Source organism: Girardinichthys multiradiatus, chromosome 5, assembly GCF_021462225.1.
Source record: "Girardinichthys multiradiatus isolate DD_20200921_A chromosome 5, DD_fGirMul_XY1, whole genome shotgun sequence".
Classification (NCBI taxonomy): Eukaryota; Metazoa; Chordata; class Actinopteri; order Cyprinodontiformes; family Goodeidae; genus Girardinichthys; species Girardinichthys multiradiatus.
The window spans coordinates 42,745,472-42,771,057 of record NC_061798.1 but is presented as its reverse complement, the minus strand read 5'-3'; the positions used below and the strand labels follow the sequence as shown (position 1 = coordinate 42,771,057).

Below are 25,586 nucleotides of genomic sequence, written 5' to 3'. Positions count from 1 at the left end.
TACTTTAAATTTAAGGCTTGTGACAGCAGACCTGCTCCCACCATATTTAATTTTGGGGATGGTGTGTTCAGGGTGATGTGCACAATGTTGCATGTTTGCCAAAGTAGTTCAGTTTTGGTGTCATCTGACCAGATCACCTTTTTCCAGATGTTTTCTTTGTTCTCGACATGGCTTGTGGCAAACAGGACTTCTTATGGCCATATAGACCAGATTTAAAAAGTGTTTGACTATTATTTGTTCAGTCAACTAACTTGTCTGAGTCACCATGGGCCTTTTGGCTGCTTCTCTTATAAATGATCTCCTTGCCCTGTATGTGAACAGCCATGTTTTGGTAGGTTTGCATCTGTGCCATCCTCTTTCCATTTTCTAAGATCTCCAAAGCTTTGACTGTTGTTTTCCAACTCCAGGTCTTTACAACTTGATCCTTGACCTGTCTGCTCTCTACTTGAGTCTGTATGATGCGGTTTATTCACTAATGTTCTCCAACAAACCTCTGAGGCCATCACACATCAGCTGAGTTCATCTGTGTGTAATTTTCTTTATTAATTAGCTGAATTTAATTTAGTGGCATTGGAATAAAGGGACTGAATCAAATCTATGCCACACTTTTCATATTTTATTAAAGAAAACAGATCCTCCTCTACACTATTATGCACTGCTTTGTGTTTGTGTATCACAAAGACCTAACAAAGTACATTGAACTTGTGGTTGTATTGTCATAAAATGTGAGAAACGTCTAGGAGTAGGGAGGCCTTTGCAAGGTACTGTAATGTTAGAAAAGAAACTACATCCCTGAGTGCTAAAGACATGCTCTACAAGAATTTACAATGGCATTTTTTAAGTAACTTGTCCCATCCTGTATTTTAACCATTTTCCTACAGACAGCAGTGGCTTATTGTAAAACTCATGCTCTGTTGATACATTGGTTCACATTGGCCAGACGTTTGGAGCCGTTTCAATGGAACTTGTTTGAGTTTACTTAAATCCAGGTGCTTTCATGCCCCCCGCCATGCTTTAGGTTTCCACAAGTCCACCACACCCACAGCTAAACATTTGACAGGATCTGGATAATCCCCAGAAAAGCTTTGACAATGTTGATCATAGCATCTGCAACATGTTTTATCTGGAAGTGCATTTTCAGTTTAGACGTGGCCTGTTGGAACACCACGCTGTCTGGAGCAAACGGTTTTTCAGGGAACAAAAGGAGATGAATGACTAGCATTACAATTGTACTCATAATCTTGGATTTAAACAGGTAAGGGTAAACAGTCTCTGTGTACTTGTGATCTTAATAGTGCTTTATTAGATTGGGCCGTTCTAAACTTTCATTCATAAAAAGCTTTGTCAGTCAGTCATTTTCTACTGCTTATTCCATAGTGGGTCGCAGGGGAGCTGGTGCCTATCTCCAGCAGTCTATGGGCGAGAGGCGGGGTACACCCTGGGCAGGTCGCCAGTCCATCACAGGGCAACACACATACAACCATGCACACACTCATTCATACACCTAAGGGCAATTTAGAGAGACCAATTAACCTAACAGGCATGTCTTTGGACTGTGGGAGGAAGCCGGAGTACCCGGTGAGAACCCACACATGCAAACTCCATGCAGAAAGACCCCCGGTTGGGAATCGAACCCAGGACCTTCTTGCTGCAAGGCAACAGTGCTACCAACTGCACCACCGTGCAGCCATAAAAAGCTTTGTTTAAAGAAAAACAATGTCCATTTATTTTAAAAAAAATAGGCCTCTGGTTGCTGCCTGGTGCTACCTTGTACAGTGACCTCCACCTTTACTGGTACCCTGGTAGCGATGTGCAGAAAACCTTCATGCAAATGTCTACATTGCAGAAGCATAACCTTACTATGGAAAAATATTAAAAACCTCTAGCATTAATTTAAGATGAGGGGAAAAAAATCCAACATTTCAAAATAATGACCAGCACCACCATTATGCCCCCCTAACAATTCCTGTATAATAAATGTAACTGAATCATCTTTTTAATACATACTTTTTAAGCTGATTAGAAAGACTAGCAACTTCTAATAAGGTCATAGCTTTATCAGGTAAACCATGAACCAAATTAGCCTTAACCACATTTCAAAATTGAAAAGACGAGAGAACATGCTGTTCAAGTGAAGCAGATCACTCCTGCTACCTCCAACCAGTCAAATGCAGGATATTATCTGAATGCTGGGGTGGGATAAAATTCAGTGCAGTTATATACAAAGCACATAACATAGTCTCTGTTCTCAGCAGCAAGAAGGGGACGCCAACTCTGCATTGAGTGATCGTGCATAAAAGCAATACGAAACTTGTTCAAGGAAAACTGATGGATAAATTAAATATGCTACTCACAAAAGGTTAGGGATATTTGCCTTTCGGAAGGAATGTATGGAAAACATAAAAAGTTAAATCTACAGTGATATATCATGAAACAAGGGCAATATAAGTATACAATTGTGATTTCTTAATGTTAAACAATTTATTGAAACAAAAGCCAACAACAGTGGTGGGTATACCACAACAAAAAATGTCAGTGTCTCAATAGCATGTCATGTGCTCTTGAGCATCAATTACAGCTTGACAACGACGTCTCATGCCGTTCACAAGTCGATTTATTGTCTGCTGAGGCATGGCATCCCACGCTTCTTAAAGGGCAGCCCTCAGGTCATTGAGGTTCTGGGGTACACAGTTACAAGCCTCTAGATGGCGTCTCAGCTGATCCCACAGGTTTCTGTTGGATTCAGGTCTGGAAAAAGTGAAGGCCACTTCCTTTTAGGTACCTGAGGCTCCAGCAGCTGTTCCCTACTGATGCGACCGTGATGAGGTGGAGCATTCCCTGAAGATTAAATTAGACCCATGTTGTTCGTGCAGGGGAACAATGACTAGATTAATGATGTTACTCAGGTAGTATGGATAGTATAAATGAAGGCCAGTTTTGTATTGACTAGACACCTCTGCCCACACTGTAATACCACCACCACCAAAGGCTCATTTGGTGACAACAGTGGCTGTTTCATAGTGCTCTCCTTGACGTCTCCAATATTGGTGGCGGGCGGCCATCATATCTGCTCAATGTGAATTGATTTTCATCAACAGCACTGAGGCCCACTGGTCCGTTGTCCACCATAAACGCTCCCTGGCTCATGCAAGACGATGATGCCTGTGCCTGGTGGTGTGGACAGGTACCCTTGCAGGTTGACTAGCATGCAGACCACTATGATGTAAACGGTTTCAAATGATCTGACGTGACACTTGGGCACCTCTCTCACCTCCCATAAATGTGCCAGGAGTTGAGTGGCAATCATCATTTGGTCCTGCAGAACCAAATGATTGCACAAGGAAGCAGTCATCAGTGTGGTATTTGGCTAGAAGACGTCTACTTCTATGCCTTTCTGTGACTCTTTCAGTCTCTCTCTGTCTCTGTTGCAACCTTCTGATGTCACTCTGCTCAGTGGTCACTTCTGTCTAAGAACATCCTGTTTATGGCGTCTTGGTCTCATGATGTCAAAATATGAACAGTTATAATGAGGACTGTTTAAATATCAGTTCTGATTGAACCAGGACATTTATTGGTCGACTCGTGCATCAAACACCTGTTGTGCATTTGCTGTTAAGCTTCTTGTTTGGGAACAGCAGGTTGTGCTGTAGGAAACACTGAAAGTTGGACATGTGCACTCAAATGTCTAGAGAAGGTCACCCCGCCCCCTTTCTAATGCCGCTCTGGACAACTGTCCATATGGCCCATCTCAAAAACAGCCACTGTAGAAACAAACGAATAACCTCCATATTTTAATATGACATGAGTGTCCGAAATGAGGGCATGTCAACCACTGACCGGAACTGGACCTAAATCAGCCCACCTGAGCCACCAGATTTGTTATTGCACCAGCGGTCACACGCTCGGTACGTGAACGCGCCTGTTCCACCTGGCCCAATCACGTTACGAGGAAGCTCAGGTCACAGCCACAGTCTGCCTCCGCCGTCGCTGCTCGGTCTGTCTGCGCTGCTGCTCGGCCAGGACGCCAGCAGCTCACCTGAGCTCCGCATCCATCTGAAGCCAGACTCATTTCTCCTCCGAAAGACGCCTCCTTCTAACTCCAAAAGGTGTCGGAGCGGAATACGAGTCCTGACGGAGCCCTTTCTCCTCTGTCCGGTAAGTGAGTCAGGATGGTACCGCCGCATCATGCTGTGCGTGGATGTGCAGTGTGCAATCAACTCTGTCGTGGAAAGTCGCCGTATTGTGACAACACATTTGTCCTGGGGCGTTTTATTGCTGTACACCTGTTTGTTTGTTTGTTTGTTTGTTTAAAGCGATACATGATGTGTCCTGCAATGCAGTCCACGTCCAAAATGACATCATTACAGCAGTATCCTTGATTCTGGTGTTTTAAGCTCATTCACAACTGAAACATAGGAATAATATTCGCTTAATATATTTATTTTAGGCAGAACAGTACTTAGACGAATAACATTAGGTTCAGTCGAAATCCAGATCTCAGTAGGTGTATTAACAAGCTGTAACATGTAAACAAAATAGATTTAAAACATTGTGTTTATAATGCAGAAATGGAAGATAAAGGTGAGAGATACTCTTAATTTCACATCTTATAAACAGCAAGTTCCCTGTTTATCACTACATGAAGCCTCTGTTTGAATGTAAATTTCCCTGTAACTAACCCAGTTATTCTTTCTGAGTTTCAGGAATATTTCATAATGTTTTCTACTTTAGTAATCCACAGAAATGCTCAAGTTATTTGCTTCAAAGATGTCTCACAAATTCAGTTTCAGCTACTGTAGTTTACAGGTTTTAAGTCTTGGTGTTAAGTTCATTTAAGTTGCCTTGCAAAAGTATTTCCCATTTTCCCATTTTGTCACATCGCAACCACAAAATTTAATGTATTTTTATGAGCTTTTGTGTGATACACCAATACTAAGTAGTGCATAATTGTGACGTGGAAGGAAAATATTTGTTCGCTTCTATATTTCTTACAAATAAAAATCCAAAGAAATTGGTATGCATTTGCATTCAGCCCCCTTTACTCTGATACCCCTAAATAAAATCCAGTGCAATGATTGCCTTCAGAAGTCACGTAATTATTAAGTAAGAGTCCATTTGTATGTAATTTTGTCTGTTAACTATGGTAGTGGTAGGATCATGCTTTGGGGGTGATTTCCTCAGCAGGGCCAAGGAACAGAGTTGGTCAGAGTTGATGTGAATGTTGAGGCGTGCATTCACATTGAGCACCCTTAAGACAATACTTTGTACATCCTATTTTTGCTGCAATTAGAGCTGAAGGTCTTTTAGGAGTATGTCTCTACCAGTTTCGCACGTGTCTTTGCTGAATGGCTAAAGCTCGATCAGACCGCTTGGAGAGCAACTGTAAACAGCAATTTTCAAGTCTTACCACATGTTCTCAACTGGATTAAGATCTGGACTTTGACTGGGCCCTGCTAAGACATCAACATGCTTTGATCTAAATGGTTCCATTGTAGCTGTGGTTGTATGTTTAGAGTTGTTGTCAGGGCTGTCTTTTGCAGCCTCTAACAGTTTTTTTCCAGGACTGTCCTATATTTAGCTTCATACAGTTTCCCATCAACACTGACCATGTTCCTGCTGAAGAAAACCATCCCCACAGCATGATGCTCACACCACAATGTTTTACTTATTAAATTATACAAGGAGTGTAGGCAATTAGTTGCACTGGAATTTATTTAGGGGTGTCAGAGTAAAGGAGGTTGAATACAAATGGAAGTCAAGGTAGAGAAACGTTTCCCCCACTTCACATCCGTCACCTAAATCCCCCCCCCCCAAAAAAAAAACTCAGAAATTTGACGTTACAATGTGTCAAAATCTGAAAAAGTTCAGGAGATATGGATATATTTACAAGACACTGACACTTGGTAGGTTATGTTGTTGCCTCGTTGTTGAGGTGACACTAGCATAGCTTACCTTCCTTTCATTTGAACATGTTTGGCTTTATAAATCCACTCCTGTTCCTTCCGTCCTGCGCCTCAGACCACAGCTGTCTTGGCGTCTTGGCTCTTTTTTACACTTTTATCCATGCCAAAATGATTTACGGTGCAGCACATTCAAGTGTTTGGAACAATACCCTTGTGTAAAAAAAAAAAAAAGTAAATTGGGTATTTTGCTGGGTTAAGTGAGTGAGGAGCATGGTGACACCCCCTCTGGTTGCTGTGGAGGCTGAGAGTAACACAGAAAACTCACTTCTCTGACGTCACAGCGACGAGGAAGACACTGAGGGGACTTGATTTATCTTTGTGGGAGCAGTGAGCCGTTGGCCGCTTGGGTGACTTGATTATTCTTTGTTCTCTTAAAATGTAGCCTTTCTTTCTAAGTCAAATTTCTCTTTGCGATGATGTAACAAAAGCAGCAAAAACAGAAAGATAGTAGAAAAAAAGATGAATGGTTCTGTTTGATTAATTGCTCCAAAGTTTGTAAAGGAACAAAGAAATGACACAAACTGCAAAAGAAAAAATCTTTTAAACCAGATCCTTCAATGGTTGAGGCAATAAATACCTGAGTTAAGTAAAACCTTAGCTCAACCCTAAACAACCCTAATTTCTCGTCACTTTGGTTACAAGCCGCTACACTGTCTAATTACCTTTGTGGTCATTACCATACTTCTGCAGACATATGCAAGATTTTGTTTTAATAATTTTAATCCAGTCCTCATTATTGCTTCATATTAGTATATTATGTATGGCTCCTGGCCAATTAGCCCATTCACCAGTTTGTACCCCTCTTTCCCACACAGGAATTATTTCATCCCAGCCTCCTTCCATTTCATACTTAATATACTTAAGCTTTGCGTATTTGTTTATTTCTCTTAGTAGGTAAGTTTTTAAACAAGTTATGGGGATAAATAATGAGTAAAACGTTAAAATTTCTCTAAGAATTTACTTTATTTTTTATTTCATGTAAAGTTTCAATTAAATACAAAATCTATTGACAGCAGTTCTGATCTCTGTTTGGGCCGATTGACTCCTATGAAAAGGTGATGACTCGATATTCAACCGGAACACCTGTGTAAGATCTTCTGCTGAGAGCTGATGTCCATTGGAGTCACATAACCACCTTTCTAAACAGGCAATAAGTAGACTATAGATAATGACTTTAAATCATCAGCTGTCTGATAAGATGAAAAATGTCCCCCAAGATGGGTACAAACTGTCCCATTATCTGTATTAAATGTTGTGTAGCAGATGAGTCCTTTTTGTTTCTAAAAAAGTTTGTAATGAAATGACCAAGACTGCAAAAGTATGAAATGGCGAAGATGCAAACAGGGCCTGAGAAATTGGAAATGCATCAATCTGAGTTTTCCAGCCGATTTCCGACCTCGTGCTTTTGTAAATCTCTCTCTCGCTGGTGTTGATTTTAGCCGATTCTAAGTTCTCTTTAGGGTTAGGATAATACACTGTTTTATCACTATAACCAGTTAACATGCCTTACCAACTGTAAAAAAAACTGTTTTGTGTGTACTGTGTGTCATTGACCTAGAAAATGTAGATGCTTAACTCTGAGATTTGCAAAAAACTGCTAACATTTCTAAATCTAACATGTTGAAAGCTAAAAGGATTACAGCATAATTTTGCTCTAGCCTTCCTGTTATCTGTTGAAAGTCTAACTCACTGTTTAAATCGTAGCTTGAATGAAGTGCAGACATGTCTTGTCATGTTATTGGCAAGACATTTTCATTTTAAGTGGCTTCTTACATCTCTGTGCTTTGTTAGACTTCACCTTGCTAACACTGAAAGTTGGTAACTGAGACTTCTTCCCACAGTAACAGCATCCACACAGAAAAGTGATTTGGTAGCAGGTATGGTGCGTTCACTCAGGGGAAAGAGATTGGATTTTTTCGTTTTCCACTGGTCAGTCATCATAAGTCAAGTTTAAAATCATCTGACTCCAGTCAACAGCTGATTAATTGATGCATCTCTTAAAGAAATAGGAACACATTTTACCTGTGTGACAGGTTGCTACAAACAAACTGCCTAAAGGTTTCTTTTAAAACTTGTTTTTTTTTGTCCAAAGAAAAGTCCAAAGAAAATCTTTGAAATACCTTAATAAAGATTGAAGAATTATTAATTTTGACCATTTTGATTACAAAAGAGTCAGGGTCTTTGAAAGCTAAATATTTTCATGCATACAGGGTCTGTGAGTTAGCCTGTAGGTAGTATCACGCAGGTGTTAAAGCACTTTTGGATAAACACTATTCCCCAGTGTCATGTAAACATGTTTGCTTTCTCTCCTTGTTACCTCGCAGTTATCTCTATAGTGACCTGAGCAGCTGCTTTATTTGTCACTTTGTAGGTTTTATCACCACAACTTGTGTCTCATTCATTACTTCCATCTAGCTGTCAGGCCTGGTTTTTAGTACCCATGTTGTTGTGCTCATAGTTGTGTGATTAATCAGTGAGCTGCTGTGGTGGACTTGGCTCTGCAACACCGCAGGGCTGTGAAACCAAGAGGCAGATTTGCCTAAAGCTGATCTTGGTAGCGGGTCGGATTGCTAAAGCAACAATTGGGCACCAGAGCCAGAGGAGGGACAGGCTGCAGGTCAGACACTGATCACCTCTTAACAAAAGACCAGAAGCTGGAAAAATTCAAAGCTCTTCTTGTGATCTGTGGATGCTCAGCCCTTGTAGCCTCATCATTACCTGTCTGGAATAGGGTTTGTTTTATGTGGTTTCCTTTTCTTGTTGTATATTTTAGTTGGTTATTCAGGGCTTATTCAGTGATACCAAATGCTTCTGGAAAAAGCCCTGTCAAGGATACCCTCGCTGCTGCCTCTGTGGTCAGGTGGGATTTTCCAGCACATGTTGGATTCACTGTTTTAGGCCGAGTTAAATATTTTGATACTTAGTGACTTCATTCTTATTTGAAGAACACAGTTTAACTAAACTTGCATTATAACACTAATGTATTAGTTTTCTCAGTTTGAGAGACTGCTGCAAAGACAGTGACTCGGTGCAATCAGCACAGCAAAAAGCTTTCTTTTGTACCATTTTACAATCAACTCCTTCAATATTTCATTTTTCATTTGTCTTTAAGTCGTCTAACAAAGACCGTAAGCTTGCCAATACAATTTCCCTAAGTTTTAAAGTTCAGAATCTAAGAATCTATTTTATTGCATTTCTTTTTTGTATTAAAGATACATTCCAATATTTTGTAACGAATGCATGCTTAGAAGCCACCCTTTACATTTTAGGAAGCATGTATGAAAACTTACAGCATCCTCTCACATTTATTACTACTCCTGGTATTCTCAGTGACCAGACAAACTTGGGTTCTTGTCCAGCCTTGTTTGTTACAGCTTCAGCTGTGTGTGTGGCATGTTTTCTTATTTTTGTTTTTTGAAGTGTGGCTAAGGATAACAGACTCTGTGTCATGTCATATTTATATTAAGAAGTCATGAATTGCTACGTGGAAAATTGTATAAATGCAAACAACAAACTGCAAAAGAATGATATGGGGAATCTGGAAAAAATACCAGTAGCCATCCCACCTCTCTGTTGTGGCAGCCTTTCATGCCTCTGTAGAAAATATCATTTGCTTTTAAGAAGCATCCATCTTTTGTGCCTTCTCTGACTTCTGTTTTTAAACATCTTACTGATGCAGAAAATTGATAACTTAGAGCCTGCTTCCCTCTGTACCTACTTCCAATCTGAAAAGTGAGGTTACTGCTACCACTAGGGAAAATTCGCTAATTTGAAGAGGAGATCGGATTTTTTAGGTTCCATCCATCATTATCCGACCAGTTACTGTTTTCCTCTGTGCATCTCGAGTTGAAATTTATCGAGCGGCATTGCAAATCAATGATATTTACAAAAAAGTAGCAACAAATACACTTTTAGTCTACAAGTTATACTTTGAAATACTCTACTCGTTTACTTACTTTAAGTCTACATTGATTCTATGTGTGAGTGTAAGCATAATTGTTTTCTGCTCCATATTATTGGACAAGAATGATTGGATAAGAAGTGCAAATATCTTTACCTTAATTATGTTTTTGTTTGATCCTGCTACTTCTGGCTGGCTGGAACATCAAGCCAAAGCTGACAAGTTAAGTTATACAGGTCCTTCTCAAAATATTAGCATATTGTGATAAAGTTCATTATTTTCCATAATGTAATGATGAAAATTTAACATTCATATATTTTAGATTCATTGCACACTAACTGAAATATTTCAGGTTTTTTATTGTCTTAATACGGATGATTTTGGCATACAGCTCATGAAAACCCAAAATTCCTATCTCACAAAATTAGCATATCATTAAAAGGGTCTCTAAACGAGCTATGAACCTAATCATCTGAATCAACGAGTTAACTCTAAACACCTGCAAAAGATTCCTGAGGCCTTTAAAACTCCCAGCCTGGTTCATCACTCAAAACCCCAATCATGGGTAAGACTGCCGACCTGACTGCTGTCCAGAAGGCCACTATTGACACCCTCAAGCAAGAGGGTAAGACACAGAAAGACATTTCTGAACGAATAGGCTGTTCCCAGAGTGCTGTATCAAGGCACCTCAGTGGGAAGTCTGTGGGAAGGAAAAAGTGTGGCAGAAAACGCTGCACAACGAGAAGAGGTGACCGGACCCTGAGGAAGATTGTGGAGAAGGGCCGATTCCAGACCTTGGGGGACCTGCGGAAGCAGTGGACTGAGTCTGGAGTAGAAACATCCAGAGCCACCATGCACAGGCGTGTGCAGGAAATGGGCTACAGGTGCCGCATTCCCCAGGTCAAGCCACTTTTGAACCAGAAACAGCGGCAGAAGCGCCTGACCTGGGCTACAGAGAAGCAGCACTGGACTGTTGCTCAGTGGTCCAAAGTACTTTTTTCGGATGAAAGCAAATTCTGCATGTCATTCGGAAATCAAGGTGCCAGAGTCTGGAGGAAGACTGGGGAGAAGGAAATGCCAAAATGCCAGAAGTCCAGTGTCAAGTACCCACAGTCAGTGATGGTCTGGGGTGCCGTGTCAGCTGCTGGTGTTGGTCCACTGTGTTTTATCAAGGGCAGGGTCAATGCAGCTAGCTATCAGGAGATTTTGGAGCACTTCATGCTTCCATCTGCTGAAAAGCTTTATGGAGATGAAGATTTCATTTTTCAGCACGACCTGACTCCTGCTCACAGTGCCAAAACCACTGGTAAATGGTTTACTGACCATGGTATCACGGTGCTCAATTGGCCTGCCAACTCTCCTGACCTGAACCCCATAGAGAATCTGTGGGATATTGTGAAGAGAACGTTGAGAGACTCAAGACCCAACACTCTGGATGAGCTAAAGGCCGCTATCGAAGCATCCTGGGCCTCCATAAGACCTCAGCAGTGCCACAGGCTGATTGCCTCCATGCCACGCCGCATTGAAACAGTCATTTCTGCCAAAGGATTCCCGACCAAGCATTGAGTGCATAACTGTACATGATTATTTGAAGGGTGATGTTTTTTGTATTAAAAACACTTTTCTTTTATTGGTCAGAGGAAATATGCTAATTTTATGAGATAGGAATTTTGTGTTTTCATGAGCTGTATGCCAAAATCATCCGTATTAAGACAATAAAAGACCTGAACTATTTCAGTTAGTGTGCAATGAATCTAAAATATATGAATGTTAAATTTTCATCATGACATTATGGAAAATAATGAACTTTATCACAATATGCTAATATTTTGAGAAGGACCTGTATGAAGGAAGTGGAAGAAAAGTGGAAAAGAAGGACTTGGCATATTTTGGGTTGCGCAGCTCTCTTAAAAAGTACAAAAGAGCATATCAGTGTTAACAAACGCATGTACGTCCCTAATGCTGGTCCAGTTCATGTATAGAATATAGCACTAAATTACCTGCTGCTAACTTGCAACATTTTAATGAGGGAGGTGTTTCTTCTTTCAGCCGGGTCAGTTATTAGGAGGATTAGCTTGGATTCTTTGTTTGCTGGAGATTTGCGCCGCTTTTAGGGTTTGTTATGTGACGATGGGGCGAAATGCCATGTTAAGTTGCATGTCAGCTGACAGGCTGCAGGTGTGGTGGTTAGTCATAGAGGTCTTAGCTGAACCTGTCTGAAGCCTGCTCAAACAGTAATTGACGGAGCTGGCTTGCGTGCGCTGCAAACTGGCAGCTTTAATCTTCAAAATGTGAAAAACCTCATTGCAGACATAGGCTGTTATTAGGAGATTTGTGCTAAGCTTGTGGGGGATATGTCAGGCCGAGGACTGCTCTACTGTATCTACTACTGTAGTCTCTAATATATTGTATTTTCTTACTGTGTAGGTGTTTAGGAAGCACTTAGGACAGTTATAATTCTTAGGGCTCATTTTAGACGAATGTGCAGATACTGTATGTCTCCTAAATAGGTTCATATTGAAGTCATTATCATTTTTTTATCTTAAGTCGCAGTAATTTAGAGATGATGTAAGCGGTAGTATTATGACAGTGACAGGAATCTATTTATATATTTATATAGTGTTTTATCGTTTGGCTTAAGATAAGATTGCATCATCTTTATTGATCCCACAGCAGAGAGATTCACTGGAAAAACAGTATAAAGTGCAATGAAATGTCATATAACTCAACGCAGACCATAGAACAGAAACAAAATAAAAAAATACAGATTATGCTCATTATATCATTCTGAAAATCTAACAGCAGCAGTGTTAGTGGTAATTGTGTGAGCTTTGGCACAGTCGCTTCTTATAGAAGGAAGAAAACAGCATGCAGCTAAACAGCTGAGTTGTATCATATAATTGTACAACCTGGCTATTGTAACTGTAGATGTTACTATTAGATGTTGGTAAGCTCATTTAAACAGCTTAAGGAACATTCTGGTGCTGTTCTTCATTAGAAACGTGCTAAATACGAGAATTAGGCCTTCCTTATCTAAGAAAAAAAACAATTCCTCTTCGTACAAATTAAAAGTTTAGGACCTGACTTACTTTGTTTACTTCTGGTCCTAAAGGCACTGATTAAGCAGGTCGCTGAAGAGCTGAGGGGTTCACATGGATTATACTTGACAAGCAACTCAGAAATTAATTTCGTCTCAAGACCATTTTGTGCTTTACAGACCAAAACCCTTTATTCTGGGAATGTTTTTAAAATGATAGTAAGCAGAGTCTGCAACCAACTTTATGTGGTTGTAAAAAGTTAGATCCGAGGCCAAAACTACATTGCATGCTCTGTGGTCTTTAGCCCTGTTATGACCCCTTAGACTGAAAGGAGAACAGTAAACTGACAACCACAGCAACTTGATAGTCATTGCATAGGTGAAAGACAGGTTTATTTTTGTCAACACAAATTCTCCAGAAAAGGTTTACACAAAATGTGGGGGAGAAAGAGACCATTAGGTTGTGCCAAGTCATTGAAACCAGCAGCAGACCAGAAAAGCGCTCCAAAACATTACATGGGTGGCACCAACCTACTTACCTAGTGTATCTAACAGAAAAGAACCTATGTGTGAAAAATGTACAGGTTACACCAAACTTACCTAGTCCTCTAACTCCCACCACAAACTTTTTTACAAACAAACATGCTCCTGAGAAACCACAAAGGTGTACCAAACAGTCATCAGCCAGGAGGAGAAGAAGGCGGGGCCAGCCCCACAGGTGAACTTCCTTTATAAGGCTGTCCTGGTTGGTCCTTTTAAGTTCCCCATCCAGACAGAGCTCAAGATTTCAATTTGGCACCAGTTGGAATTCTGTCCCAAAAGGGACATTTCAACTGCTGTTCAGATGACTAAGCAGGACCTTAAGAATGCTTCACTGAGCTACAGAGATGTCTCAATTCATGTTTTACTTTTTCATCATATCTTTTTACCATATTGTGATATATTACTCATATGTAACCTTAATATGTGATGCCGATGGAAGAGTCTGTATTTGTATTCATCCCTACCGAAATGTACAGTTATGTGAAATGTCCTTGAACTGGATGTGTTGTGCTTTTTAAATAAAAAACATCCTTACAAACAAACATTCTCCAGTTAAATATCTAATAGTTATTCACACAAGTAGATAGATTTGCTGCTGCACTCTTGCTGGTTCTATTTCATTGTGAGTATTCAAACATAAATGTTACAGATATATTTAACTTATGTTTCTTTGTTGTATTTTATTAAATTTTGGAATGTTTCAAAGAGAAAAATTATATTTTCAAATAGTGAAGTAGGACAGGGTGTAAAAGAGGTCGTGGTACTTGGCCTCTTTTCTTTAACAGATAAACTTATGTTTAGAGGTACTGTAGTCTGAGCTGCACATGGTTTGTGGTGCCATGCTGTACCTTGGCCTTATTACGCATTCATGCCTTATTTTCTAGACAAATAGAGACCTTTTAGTAATCTACTTAAAGTGGATTTTGCAGATTTGTGACAGGGGGGAAAAATGTTTTGTGCGGGCCACGTAAATCCTTCCTGAGTAATCTATTGTGTCAGTAAAACATTTTTTGTTTGTTTATTTCTGTACGGGCAGCGAGCTTGGCAGTCTGATTTCTAGATGTTGCCGAGCAAATATATATTTAACATAAAAATTTAAAAAGTGCAAACCAGCCAATATTTGGCTGTTCACCTAAAATGAGGGTATTAAATACAGAGGCTGACAAGAGGCCCATGGTAGATTTGGATGAGCTCCATAGAGCCAGAGCTCAGGTGGAAGTATCTGTTAACAGGAGAACAGACTCCACATTACTGGCCTTTTTGAGGAGTAGAAAGAAAAAATCTGTTTTTGAAAGAAAGCCAAATAGTGTCCAGTTTAAAATGGCCATAAACCAGGTAGGGGACACCCGAAATATGTGGAAGAATGTGTTCTGGTCACATGACACCAAAGTTGCACCTTTTGTGCTCTTTTTGGCTTCCTGCAAAACACTGTGTAGTGAAAAACATTGCACATCACCCAGAATGCACCAACCCCACAGTAAAACATGGGGGTGACAGCACAGTTTAGTTTGTGCTTTTCTACCGCAGGTACAGGGAGGGTGGTCAGAGTTGAAAGGAAGAACTAAATACAGGATAACCATAGAAGAAAAGCTGGTAAAGGGTAGAAACAACTTGAGAATAGGGTGGGTGTGTAATTGTCAAGCACAACAACCCCAAACATACAGCCAGAGCTACAATGGGATGACTTAGGTTGGCATGTATTCATATTTTAGAAGTGGCATGACTTAGAAATTACTTTTTATAGATGGGAGTTGACAGACCAGAAGAGTAGATATGGAGCAACACACAGGTGAAAGCAGTGATAGGCATGAAGCAGGTGGACCAAATTAAGCTGATTAAGGTGGCAGTGGCTGAGACTGGAAAAACATGATAGGAACTAAACAGAGATACACAATAAATCCAAAGGAAACTTCTTACAAAAGTAACAGAACTAAAATGCCCCATAAACAAAATGAGTAAGGATCTGAACCAATAAGAAATTAACTAAAGCACCACCTGGAAAACAATCATGAGCAAGATCCAGAACAAAACTCAAACACCTACAAATCATCACAATTATTATTATTGATTGAAATGAATAATTTACTTGATCAGGATCTGCGTTTACTTAGAAAGTGCAGACACAACGGTACAAGCGCTCAATCTTTGGAAGTATTAAAGAAATCCAGGATTTTTGGAGTAAAAGGTTCCCTTGTGCAGTGCAATTTGTTTTACTGAGACAGGTTAACTGATAGAAAAACTGGTGACGCAACGTAATAAACAGCCTAAAGATATATTCGTAGTTTTGTTTCATTTTGTCTGTTTAACACGAACGGTGATAACCCTTCGTCTATTAAAGGAGCAACACTTCTTGACCACAGTACCTCAATAATAAAGCTGCATACATTAAGGATCACCCTACAGTCAGTAACATTTACCATGTAAAGCTACGGTCCCACTGCTCAGCTCAACGCTGCTGTTTCTGCTCCCTGTGTGTGTTTAGTGGCAGCTCTTTTGTCTTTCGTATCTGGGCAATAGTAACCTGGCTAGTGTGTGTTTGGGCTGGCTTTGTGGCCGTGTGTGTGTCTGTGTGTGCTGTTTCAACAACAGCCTTAGTTATTATTCTATTGTGCGTTTTCTCTGTTGGAACAACACATGGAAATCAGGAAGATAGGCCAATGTTGCAACAAGTGTTCCCAAATGGACATGATGTCCTTTTCAGATGGTCCAAGAAAACAAATTAAAAACAGGGTTTTTAATTTGGCTTTACTTTAAATATATAAATGCCTTTTGATATCTACAATGTGGTAATCTTAAAAGGTGCCCTGACTTTGGGGATTTTATGGCATTTAGTGACCTATATGAGCAGATGTCAGAAGCTTAGGGTTGCCTTTGAACACATAGCTGTAATTATTCTGACTTACATTAGTTTTAAAAGCTTTGCTAATTTGTCTATTAACAGATAATGCATAAAGATATCCCAGACCTTTCTGTATTGTGTCTGACTGTAAATAATATTGATTGGGAGGAACAGCTTTCATGTTAGAAGATAAAAGTTTCTCCTCCGATGTGTTTATTTGGGTGCAAACCTGTTTGTGTACAATGTTTTGTTAAAGCATTAATGCTGCTTAAACATGTTTTTACATTTTGTTTTTCACATTCACAAGGGGAACAACCGAAGATAAAAAAGCCATAGGAAGTCCTATTAACTGTACATGTAGGGGGAAAAGCAGTGCAACAACACTAAACATACAGCTGGAACTACAGTGTAATGGTTGAGATTAAAGCATTTACATGTGTTAGAATGGCCCATGTTCAAATCCTATTCAAAATCTGAGGGCTGAACATTTAGTTTCATTTGGGAGAGGATCTCAGAGCAAGTAGGTCTGAAGTTATCATCTATTATTCATCAGATGGTGTAAGTGAGGCGACGTGGATCTCCATGTTTGATGCCTTAGGGTCACCTGTAATGTTTGCACCAAAGCACAGAAGGATAAAGAGAAACTGTTGCTTCAGCCAGCTCATTTAGGACTACCTAAATTACTACATAGATGTTTCATTGGCTAAGTAAACTGGTAAAATTCAAATCCCAGTTAGAAAGCAATCAGAGATGGGGAAACAAGCATATTACCCAAACATGATAAAAAGCTTAGAAAAGTTTGGATCAAGGGGGTCGGATGCAAACTGCCTCAACAGCAATGTCCTACTGAGCTTAACGCAATCTGCTTTCTGCTAATGAGCATTGCCATGGAAACAATGATGAAGCGGCAGTGACTCAATGCTATGTGAATGTGCCTCTTTGCCCCCTTGGTGTGAGTGAAAGACCCGTTTTCTGCAGGGACCCGCTGACCCCTCAGGAAATTAAAGTCGAAGTTAGCAACAGAATTGTTTTGGCCAGCGGTGGTGACTTGACCTCAACTGTTTACACATTTGGGATTTTGAGTGGAGGTATGTTTGCTTTGGACTTGGTGATGCTGAAGACATCTACCTCCGGTTAAAGTAATTTTCAGTTAAAGGAGAAAAGATTGTTTTAAAAAACAAACAGAGGATGCTACCGATGGAGATGGACACAGGAAAGCCTCTGAAGAGCAGCCATGTTCCCACAGATCATATTTACTAATTCACTTCAGCTTCAATCACAGACTGTAGATGGTCACAAAATATAGGATACAGACTAAGATGATGAATCTCATTCAAGGTTTTATACCAGACAAAATTTCTTAATCCTTACCTCTCCAAGCAGTTATAATTTACTACAATCTTTTAAATTATTCTTGATCATAATTTCTCCAGCTTTCTGAAGGTCTATCAGTTTTGGTCTTTGGTTGTCATGAACCGATGTATTTTAAGTTCCAGTTGTTTCTGAGTTCTGGGTCTTGTGTTTTGAAGTATTGCAGTATTTTTCAATTTGTGTTCCTATTGTTAATTTCTATTTAGTTGTATTTATGGTTATTCCAGGTTTTCAGCTAATACTACCTTTTTTAGTTGAAACACCCCTGAAATAAATCTTAAGATCCAGGAAAAAGTACCAAGGATTTGCTTTTTGTGCAGCTGGATTGTAACTAGGTGACCAAAAAGTAAAAAACACAGGAGGAAGGCACCAAAAAGGTCCGGCGCTTACCAAACGTTTAAGACCAACAATCGTTAGTTTTTTTAGGTTTTCTCTATTATTTCATTAACTCTTCTCTGTTATCATGACCTTCCTGTTGCCATGTCTGCATGTGGGTTCTCCATCAACATCATCATTAGGAGTTTTTTCCTGTCATTTTTTGTTCTGACCATGGGGTGACCTTAGTTCAAGGGTTAGAGTGGTTGTATTGCTATCTGAAGGTTGTCGGTTCAATTCCAGCTTCCTCGTTTGACATGTCAACACTTACCAATCTGAGTATGAATGTGTCAGTGTTTCTCTAGTGTAAACCGCTATGACTAGAAAGCTCTAAATAAATTCAGTCGGAGCATAGATGTGCGTGTGTTTGTAAAACATTAGGAAAACGGATCAATATTATATGGGACCTAAAATGTTATTTTCAACACATAAATATGTAAATAATAATATAAAGCTGTGGCATTTTTACCAGAGGCTCCCTCCGTGTTTGTTTACCATTAATAAGATTTTTTTTATTACTTATCCTTTCATATTTTTGGCAGCAAATTAATACAATAAAGATTTTTGTTCTTTAATTTAAATTATTTATTGCTCTCTCAAGACATGATGTTGAAACAGGTATTTGCAGGCAGCAGCAGTGGGGTTTGTGTTCAGAATATCACACATTAAACATATGAAATTTTAACATGTCTCCATTGTTTAGTTAGACCTATAACATGAGGTGTTCCTACTGATTTTTCTTTTTGTGGTCTCACTGGTCTGTTACTTCGCTTTTGTTACTGGTCAGAGAAAAAAGGGAGTGGTGTTTTCTGTCTATAATGAAGACTGATGGAGTGGGAGTGCCTCAGGGTTAACAACAGGTGTATAGGAAGCTCGGTGTTCATTCATAGCAGCTGGTGGATGTGTGGAACCACGTCTTCTTTCCTCACCTCAAGGCTTCTCTGCTTCCTGTTATTTACAGATGAGTTTTCTCACAGCTAAATGTTGTCAATGGTGATTAATGTTGGCAACGGCCTTGCTGTTGTCTCTTTATGCAGTGTGACATAAATCAAAAATCAAAAATGCTGAGCTCATTTTGAGAGCTGTTGTTGCACCTCAAACCTGAGCGCCTTTATTTAAAGCAGAAAGGAGCATCTGAACTTGAAAAATGACTTTAAAGTTTAGAATTGATTTTTAATATAATTGAAATGATACCTGTGCCTTTATGTAGGTTGAGAAACTTATAAAGATTTGAAATGGCAGCTGAGACAGAGCCCCCATAAATAACTGCTGCACAGTATTGAGTCACTTACTTTCACATGTATATAAACTCGGGTGACATGATGTCGACCCACCTTTTGCAGTTACACCAGCATCAACACTAATGTATGGAGGACCAGGAGAGTCAGTGTAAAAGAAATACAACCATTTCAAATTTAACATTTAAATGATACAATTAGAAATCCAATTTGAAAGGCGTTTTTGTAATTGCACATTTTTAATTGAATTACTTGTTACAATTGTTAACTGTATTTCTTAATCCATTATTAAACACTGCAGTTTGAAAATGTATTTTCAAATCCTATTTCTAAATGGAGATTTAAAAAACACAATTCAAAAATCCTTTCCTTATTAAACGTTTAAAAAGATAATTCTTTTTCCATTTCTGTTTTTTTTTTTCACCTTGCATTTTCAAATCCTTTTTCCAATGGATTTGAAAATGAAAATTACATTTTCTTTTTACTTTATGCTCTCCAATTAGCATTTCCGTGACCTTTCTGGTGCCTGAGCACACTGAAAACCAATTTAAACCAATCACAGTTGCTCCTCGGAAGTAACCAGCTCTCTCATTGGTTAGATAGCCAACAGTATTGTGATACAAGTGTGGCTGTCTAACCAATGAGAGAGCCGGTTACATCTGAGGAGCGACTGTGATTGGTTTCACTTGGTATTCAGTGTGCTCAGGGACCAGAAGGGTCGCGGAAAAGCTAAATGGAGATGGTAAAGTAAAAAGAAATGCAATTGCAAAAAGGATTTGAAAATATAAGGTGAAAAAGGAATTACTTTTTTAAATGTTTGATAAGGAAAGGTATTTCAAATTTATGAATTTTGTTTTTTAAATCTCCATATAGAACTACAATTTGAAAATACATTTCAAATTGCAATATTTAATAATGGATTAATAAATACATTTTACAATTCCTCTTTATTAATTCAATTTAAAATGTGCAATTACAAAAACGCCTTTCAAATTTGATTTATAATGTATCATTTAAATGTTAAATTTGAAATGGTTGTATTTCTTTTTCATTGACTCTCCTGGTCCTCCATACTAATGGTGAGCCTTTTTAGGAATGGACATCTTTTAGCATTCTCCCAGAAGCAGCTTTGTGAGGTCAGACACTGATGTTGGGCGATAAGACCTGGTTCTGCACTCAAATTTATTTTAGAGATTTTCCATCTGTTTGTGGTCAAGATTCTGTCCAGGCCAGTCACATTCTCCCACGCCAAACTGGCTCAAATTATCATAAATGTCTTCATGTGTTGAAGTCCACTGCATGTGTTGCTATGCATTGAGCTTGGCGTTCTAAGGCTTGGATGCAGATGCATCCCAAAACCGTCCCTGTTCTTTAGCTAATCTGAAAGCCACATGAGGTTTGGAGGTCTATATGCACAACAGCATCTGCTGCCCCCAGATCTGTGATTTCATGTGGCCTACCAATTCATGACCGAGTTGCTGTCATTTCAAATCGCTTCCAACTTGTTATCATACCACAAACAATTGAGTGGAGGGCGAATTTCAAGATTGCATTATAGGGATTGTATCACGGTTCTAGGCCGGTATTCACTGAGTTCCTTAGAGCAACCCATTCTTTCACAGATGTTTTTGAAGAGGTCTGCATGTCTAAGTGATTTTTGAACACCTGTGGACTTGAAAGTAATTGGGAACCTGAATTCAGGGATTTGGAGGGGTCAGTGAATACTTTGAGCACTATAGTGTGTCTGGGTGCATTTGTACTAAACTGTGCAAGAGCTTTCTGCTTGTCAATTTCTTCTGTGGGTTGGGGAACGCTTTATTTGGAGCTGGAAAGGGTTGACAGTGAATTGGCATAAATTTCATTCTTGAACAATAAAAAATCTGAAAGTCTCATCAATTAATCATAAAGAATCTTTCTTATAAATTCCTTTAAACTCACGTCTTCTCAGTCTGTGGAATGTTTCTGTTCTTGCATTGATGGACTCTCTGGGATTCATTACCTAAACTCAACTTAGCTGCTGCTTCAGATTTTATGCACACAAGGGCTACGAACTGCTGTGCACAACTCTAGAGGAAAGAAGATGTGTTCTTTTAAGGAAGTTTTAGCATCCAACCTAGAAAAAAAGACTGGCAGAGAGTTGTCACTGCTTAAAGCCTAAAACTATTGCTTTTAAACATATTAAATGATTATTTAAACCATCAACAATAACACTAATCATGATAACAGCCATCAAACAACTTTGCTCCTCTAAACATTTTTAAAGATCCTCTAAAGATACCCTCTTGGTGTTTCTTGATCCAATCCCTAGCTTTTAAAACCAGGTCTTTTAAGTCAACTGAGCAGATTAGGAACACTGTAGGAAGAGGCTGAGAGGATTTATGACTGTCTTTGGTCTGCTGCATTACCAGGCGCACAGGGAGGTGACTCTGCGTGCTCACAGTCTCATTAATGAAGCATGAATGACTGTGTGGTCTGGCTCTTTCAGCAGCAGATTGATGCTGGCAACACGAGCAGATTAGTGACGTACGCTTTATTAATTAGTAACAAACTCTTGGTATCAGGTGGACAGGGCTAGAAACCGGTAGGAAAATTACCAGTAAACACTAGAGGCAGAGAAATTCCCAGAAAATAGTCTGTTTTTTACCATTTATTTATCATTAAACTTATTATCTGAACAATCTGATCTGTAGTTGTTTTTTTAAAACAGTTATTTTCTTGGTGTTGAAAGTAATGTGTGCATTTTAAGAATAATGATCTTTAGCTGTTTAAAATTAATATAGCATCTTTTTGTAAGGCATTTGCTTGTTTATATAAAGGAGTGTCAGACAACTGAAGCCACTGGTGTCCACTGTGGTGGCGGTGAGTGGTCCCACTCCCACTGAGAGCTACAGCCAATTTAACAAAGATGAGACATGGCAGACTCAAGTTATTTCAGCTGCTTGGTGACACGGAAGAGAAGAGAGAAAACAGCAGTTTATTTATAGAACAATCTGTATAAAGTTACATAGAAATCAGTTTTAATTCAGGTTAATGGACAGATGTTCAGATTTTTGGTATTGATAAATGTCAGTGTGATAAAGTGTTATCCAGCAGAACTATATTTAGGACTGACTGGCTGGGGAGATTCAGAGAAACAAAAGTAATAAAAAAATAAAACGTTGATGACTGTAAGAATTGATAGTCTATGCATGGAGATTAAAATTTTTAAAAGCAAATAGATTATGGGATATTCCCAGATTATTATATTCTTTTACGATATAATACAGGGACAAAGGAAGACATTTCTGTTTTTAGGGGTTTCTTTTTGGCATTTGATTAAAAAAGCAACCCTTCCTTCCCACCTTTACATGCACCATTCTATCCCTCTTTCGTCTCAGATTGACCAGTCATTGCCCTAAACTATATCTTTGTTAAGTCTGGTCCAAATGCAACCCAATTTACTTTTAAGCCACGCAGTCTCTTGTAAAAGTAATCACCCCTTGAAAGTTTTCACCTTTTTCACATTATAGCCACAAACCTGTATGTATTTTGTTCTGTAAAGGCCTTAGAGGTTTGCTAGAGAACATTAGAGAAAGAAAATGGCTTTATAAAGACAAAGGAACACAACAGAGAGAAAGATGTGGAGAAATTTAAAGCGGGGCTAGGTTTTAAAACTAACAAAACAACACAAACTTTGTGCTGTTCAATCCCAAAGAAAATGGCGCAACTGCAAACCTACTAAGACAAGGTCTTCTACCTAAAATGACAGGCTGGTCAAGAAGACTTTTAACTTGAGAGGTAGCCAAGAGGCCTGTGGTACCTCTGGAGGAGCTGCATCGAACTGCAGTTAGTTGTCCCACTTCTAACATTCTGGATCAGAGGTGAAACTCCTTCAGAAAAAACAGAGGGAGTATAGCTGCTTTCTATTAGCCCCTAACTGCCTGAATTTATTTACATTTAAACAAAGAAAAAAATATTTAGTCTCAGATGTCAAACATTTTAAATTAAGTAGAGTTTGTTAATATGATTATACCAGCTGGTACTTGTAAATTTAGGTATTTAGTATGCAATTTAGCAAAATTAGGTATTGGAACCAGATGTGCTTTCAATTTAATCCTTGGTAAGCGTGAAATGTGCATCAACAGGCATCAGTGGTATACATACCTCAACCAAGCTTTGTGGTGCTGTAAGACAAATTAGCAGTAGTCTACAAGGGGTGAAACACTTCAGGTTGTCCTGGATGAGTGACAAGCTACAATAGAACGGTTTAAGCCCAAGCATGTTCATGTGTTACAATGGACTATTCAAGGTCCATACATATTCCAGTTGAGAATCTCCAACAATTTCTATCTTTAGACTTGCAAAGCTAGTAGAGACAAAAATCAAAAAACAACTGCAATTACAACCAAGATAGTTATAGTATTGACTTAGGGAGGCTGAATGTAGATGCACACCACACTTTTCATGTTTTTCTTTGTAAAATAATTAGAAAACCCTGTATTATTTTCCTTCTACTTTGCATTTTTGCACTTCTTTGTGCTTGTCTAGTAACCAAAATCACAATAAAATATGTTTAACAGTTTTACAAGGTAGTCATGTATATCATATTTAGTAGAATCAGAAATTATGTCTATCACTAATAAATATATACAATGTGCACAGGGGTAGGTGTGTGAGTTTGGGGCTTGTGACCTGGTTGCAGGTAGATGACTCAGTGTCACACTCAGAATAAACATCAGCCCAGTAAACTAAAATAAATTTAGGCAGAAAGTCTGCATGTGTTTTCAGAACCAAAGGCTGATTTCCAACAGGATTTGAGATTCTACCTTTATACCAAGTTATTTTTTTCACATATTCTTTTCACAGACTTTTTGAGGTTCTCCTTTTGAGGTATAGATTTGATGCTTTTATCTTAATCTAAAGTTATATAAGTTATCTTTGTGACTGGATTACTACATGTAAACTTTATAGTAATGGCACCACATTATGCAACAGAGGCTAAGCTGATCATTACATGCCCCACAGCCAGACATCAAAAGCCTTTCTACAATAGAGAAAAATAGGATTTGCCTTTTCCCTCATTTTGACTTTTTCCCGGGTATCCCCTCTCTTTTGATCTGTTGCACCACCTTTTTTTGCCACATTCCAGATTGTGTTTCATTGCACGCATGGCTTTCTCTGTGTAACACTGTTGTGTTTTTGTTGCTCCTGCAACTCCATGGCAGTTGCTGCCCTCTGTCCCCTACCCCAGGAAAGCAGCCTTTGAATGCTCCGCTCAGCGTGACAGAGGACCATCAGAGGGATGGGGATGGGAAGACAGGAACTATGTTGTCTCTTCGATGAGACTAGATGAAAGGACTCCTACCTTCAATTAGCAGCAAAGTGACACACAGATGCAGAAGAAAACAGCAGTTGTCGAATCTTTCAAATCAATGTTCTCAGCATAGAGCTTGCTGATGGTTAAATCTTGTTGTCCTTGTTATGAGTTGCTTATCGACAACCAATGAGCCAGAGAGCTGCAGCAGTGAGGAGAGCAGCTGCACCACTTCCTCCATTACTACCTCTGACCCATCCTCTATGTCTGGACAGACTAACGCCCTAAACGATGCCCAGCATGAAGCACCCCCACCCCCTCCCCTCCCTCCCCCAGCCCCACGGGCACCCCCACCACCCCCGCCCCTGGCGACGACGCCCACCAACCACAATGTGAGGAAAAAACGCCGCGTGCGCAGCTTCTTTTGGAAGCCCATCCCAGAGGAGAAGGTGCGCGGGAAGCCAAACATCTGGACGCTAGCGGTGCGGCAGCAGCAGTACCAGATCGACGTTCGCTCCGTGGAGGAGCTCTTCGGGCAGCAGGAAGATGCAGCGACGGGTTTACGTGGCGCGATGGCAACAACTGGAACCTCAACTCGCATATCAAGGTCGCATTCCTTTAAGGAGAGCAGCAAGCATGAGGTGAGTGCTTTAAGTATAAACTTAACCAGGAATACAACAACAGTACCCTGCACAATTATTTCTCCCCCTTCAAATATCCTTAAAATAAATTAAGGTAGAATAAGTCTCAAAGCTCTCTGTTAGACAACTGTAGCGGTTATCTTCTCAAACCTGCGCTGGTCGTGGCACATAGTCAATTACACCAAGCCAGGTCCTGCAGGAGTTCCTTTTATGTAAAATGCTACTGTGATTTTAACAAGAACTGTGTTCTGTCATCATATAAAACTAAGATTCAACAAACACTCCTGGTGGGTTTGGTGTTTAAACTACATGTGACACCAAATACCCACTGCTAAGTGTGGTGGAGGATCTGTGGTGCTGTGGGCCTGTTTCTCCTCCATGCCAT

At 39.5% G+C, this 25,586-nt stretch overlaps 1 protein-coding gene across 1 annotated transcript in view; it reads left to right on the top strand.

Moving 5' to 3' along the window:
- Window positions 1-3,831: 3,831 nt before the first annotated feature.
- The window catches only part of fhdc1 (FH2 domain containing 1), a 42,139-nt gene continuing 20,384 nt past the window's right edge, over window positions 3,832-25,586 (top strand). The window contains exons 1-2 of the mRNA XM_047364373.1: window positions 3,832-4,155; window positions 24,472-25,201. Coding sequence (XP_047220329.1) covers window positions 24,728-25,201 — 474 coding nt within the window. The 5' untranslated portion in view covers window positions 3,832-4,155; window positions 24,472-24,727. The remainder of the gene's footprint in view (window positions 4,156-24,471; window positions 25,202-25,586) is intronic.